General features: G+C 47.1%; 1 protein-coding gene across 1 annotated transcript in view; it reads right to left on the bottom strand.

Annotated features, from left to right (window-relative positions):
• The window catches only part of LOC142475282 (eukaryotic translation initiation factor 6), a 39228-nt gene extending 37204 nt beyond the window's left edge, over positions 1-2024 (bottom strand). The window contains exons 1-3 of the mRNA XM_075581215.1: positions 1871-2024; positions 1559-1694; positions 79-164 (exon numbers count right to left, since the gene is read on the bottom strand). Coding sequence (XP_075437330.1) covers positions 79-164; positions 1559-1665 — 193 coding nt within the window. The 5' untranslated portion in view covers positions 1666-1694; positions 1871-2024. The remainder of the gene's footprint in view (positions 1-78; positions 165-1558; positions 1695-1870) is intronic.
• Positions 2025-2500: the final 476 nt, after the last annotated feature.

Raw genomic sequence — 2500 nt, 5'->3', positions numbered from 1 at the left:
AATACCACGGTTCAACTCTGGAGAATGGAGCGGCTGGGTTTGCCGTTTTAACACACAGGATATCTATGCAATACTCACCGACAGACATCCTTCCAATAATTCTGCACCCCGCAATAGATGCATGGACAACAGGTATTGTCTCGGAAAGTTCACCCTCAAATACACTGTAAAAAAGTTCAAGATGAAAAAAAAATAGTAACCTTGAAAATGTACGTCAACACTGCAAACCACAACTTTTTTCCCCCCTAACAAAGCCGTAACAACGTACGCGGCACAGTCATCCAAACCAGGTTAATCCGCTTTGTTGTGTGCATAAAGTTTCACAAAGCATTAAAAGGTTGGATGGTATCAACCGATTCACAGTTAGGATCACATTGTAAACCGCTATCTGGACAAATTAAACCTATTCAGTTAAAATTAAGTGGACTTCTGAAAAACAATGTCTATCTATGGGTCACAGCATTGGCCTTCATAGACTTATGAAGCTACTTTATACACACACACACACCTCAGATTTCAGTGGATCACTTGGTTTTCTTTACACCACACTGAAAGCAATTTTTTTTTAACCTACTTTATAGGCTTCAATGTATGTCTTTATATAGCACCATTAATGTACATAACTTCACAGCAGTAAAACATGTGACAATCATAAATAAATAATACAAACACAATGGGAAGTAGTGCTTTCAGACAAGTGACATTAAGGAAAAGAAGTCCCTGCTCCAAAGAGATTACAATCAAATTGGTAAGTAGGAAGAACGTACAGAGAAAGTAGCAGGGCGTTCTCGTAAGTGCATCTGCAAGGGGCCATCGTTTATGTATGAGGTGTAAAGTATCAGCCATGGAGTTACTCATATGCTTCGATAAGCAAGTGTTTAAAGGTGGGTCTTAAGCAGTCTGTAAAAGTGCAATCTTATTGAACGCCCTGCTACTGTCTGTGTACGTTTTTCCTACCAACCAATTAGATTGTAAACTCTTCGGAGCAGGGACTCCTTTTCCTAAATGTTACTTGTATATCAGAAGCACTTATTCCTGTTGTGTTATTTGTTATATATATGATTGTCACATGTAGTATTGCTGTGAAGCTCGCTATATAAAGATATACAGTACACACATTGAAGCCTATACAGTAGGTTAAAAAAAAATGATGTTCATGTCAGTGGTGTGTAAAAAAACCTAAGTGACCCCCTAAAATCTGAGAGGGGGCTGTGTGTCTAAAGTAGTTTCATAAAAATCTATGAAGGCCAATGCTGCGAGTCACAGGGAGACATTGGTTCTCACAACAAATCCACTAAAATTCATTTAACTATGAAGCTGGGTCTAAGAGGGCGATTCTAACTGTGAATAGGTTTTTAATTTGGCCAGAAAGCGGTGTATAATGTGATCCAATCCTTTACATAAGGGATATCCCAGCTAAGTCTGATTGTGTACAGTATGTAATACAGAAAGTGACCCATATATAGGTCCACGCGTAACACCGACTCGCACAGGACCAGGGCGCGATGCCACGCGGGTGGGCGGAGTGTTATGGGACAAGGTGACAGTCCCCACCGACCTGTAGAAGTTTTCAGAGCCCCCGATGGCCACCAGGCAGTATGTGTTGGTGAGTTTGGCGAAACAGCCGATCTCGTTGTTGTTTTCGAAGGAGGCCCGGACTGCCATGTCTAATTCACAGAGAGACCTTCCCCTCGCTGCGGACAGAGAAGAGACGGCGCTGGTTACACACCCTCCCTGTCACTGGGGCCGGTGAGGCGCGGCGAGCCCGCCCACTGCAGGCCCAGTCCGGCAGATCAGGGGTTTCATTCAACGCTATTACCCACAACGGGGGGAGGGGTCATTACAACGAGCAAGTCTCGAGCTGCCTTACCCGCCGAGCAATGATCACCGCTGTGCTGCTGACACCCGCTCCCCTCCGCGTACAGGGCGAGGAAACACGTGCGCAGAGCTGCTCCCCTTCTCTCTTCCGAGTCGCGCAATGGCTGCCGGGACTGTAACCAATAGAAACCCAACTTTGGTTACGTCTGCGGCAGCCATGTTGAATGTGGGCAACACTCTGCCTTTGCCAGGAGTGTGTTGGTCTTACTAAGCATTAAGTCAAAAAAGAATGTGATCATTATTAATAATAGTACTATCATTGGTTTCCTGAGAGAGGGGGGAGGGAGGAGAGAGAGAGGGGGGAGGGAGGGAGGAGAGAGAGAGGAGGAGAAAGAGAGAGAGAGAGGGGAGGGAGAAGAGAGAGAGAGGGGAGGGAGAAGAGAGAGAGAGGGGAGGGAGAAGAGAGAGAGGGGAGGGAGAAGAGAGAGAGGGGGGGAGAAGAGAGAGAGGGGGGGAGAAGAGAGAGAGGGGGGGGGGGAGAAGAGAGAGAGGGGGGGGGGGAGAAGAGAGAGAGGGGGGGGGGAGAAGAAGAGAGGAGGGGGGGGGGAGAAGAGAGAGAGGGGGGGGGGAGAAGAGAGAGAGGGGGGGGGGGAGAAGAGAGAGAGGGGGGGGGGAGAAGAGA

Source organism: Ascaphus truei, unplaced genomic scaffold (assembly GCF_040206685.1).
Source record: "Ascaphus truei isolate aAscTru1 unplaced genomic scaffold, aAscTru1.hap1 HAP1_SCAFFOLD_1128, whole genome shotgun sequence".
Classification (NCBI taxonomy): domain Eukaryota; kingdom Metazoa; phylum Chordata; class Amphibia; order Anura; family Ascaphidae; genus Ascaphus; species Ascaphus truei.
This window is presented reverse-complemented; position numbering and strand designations above follow the sequence as displayed.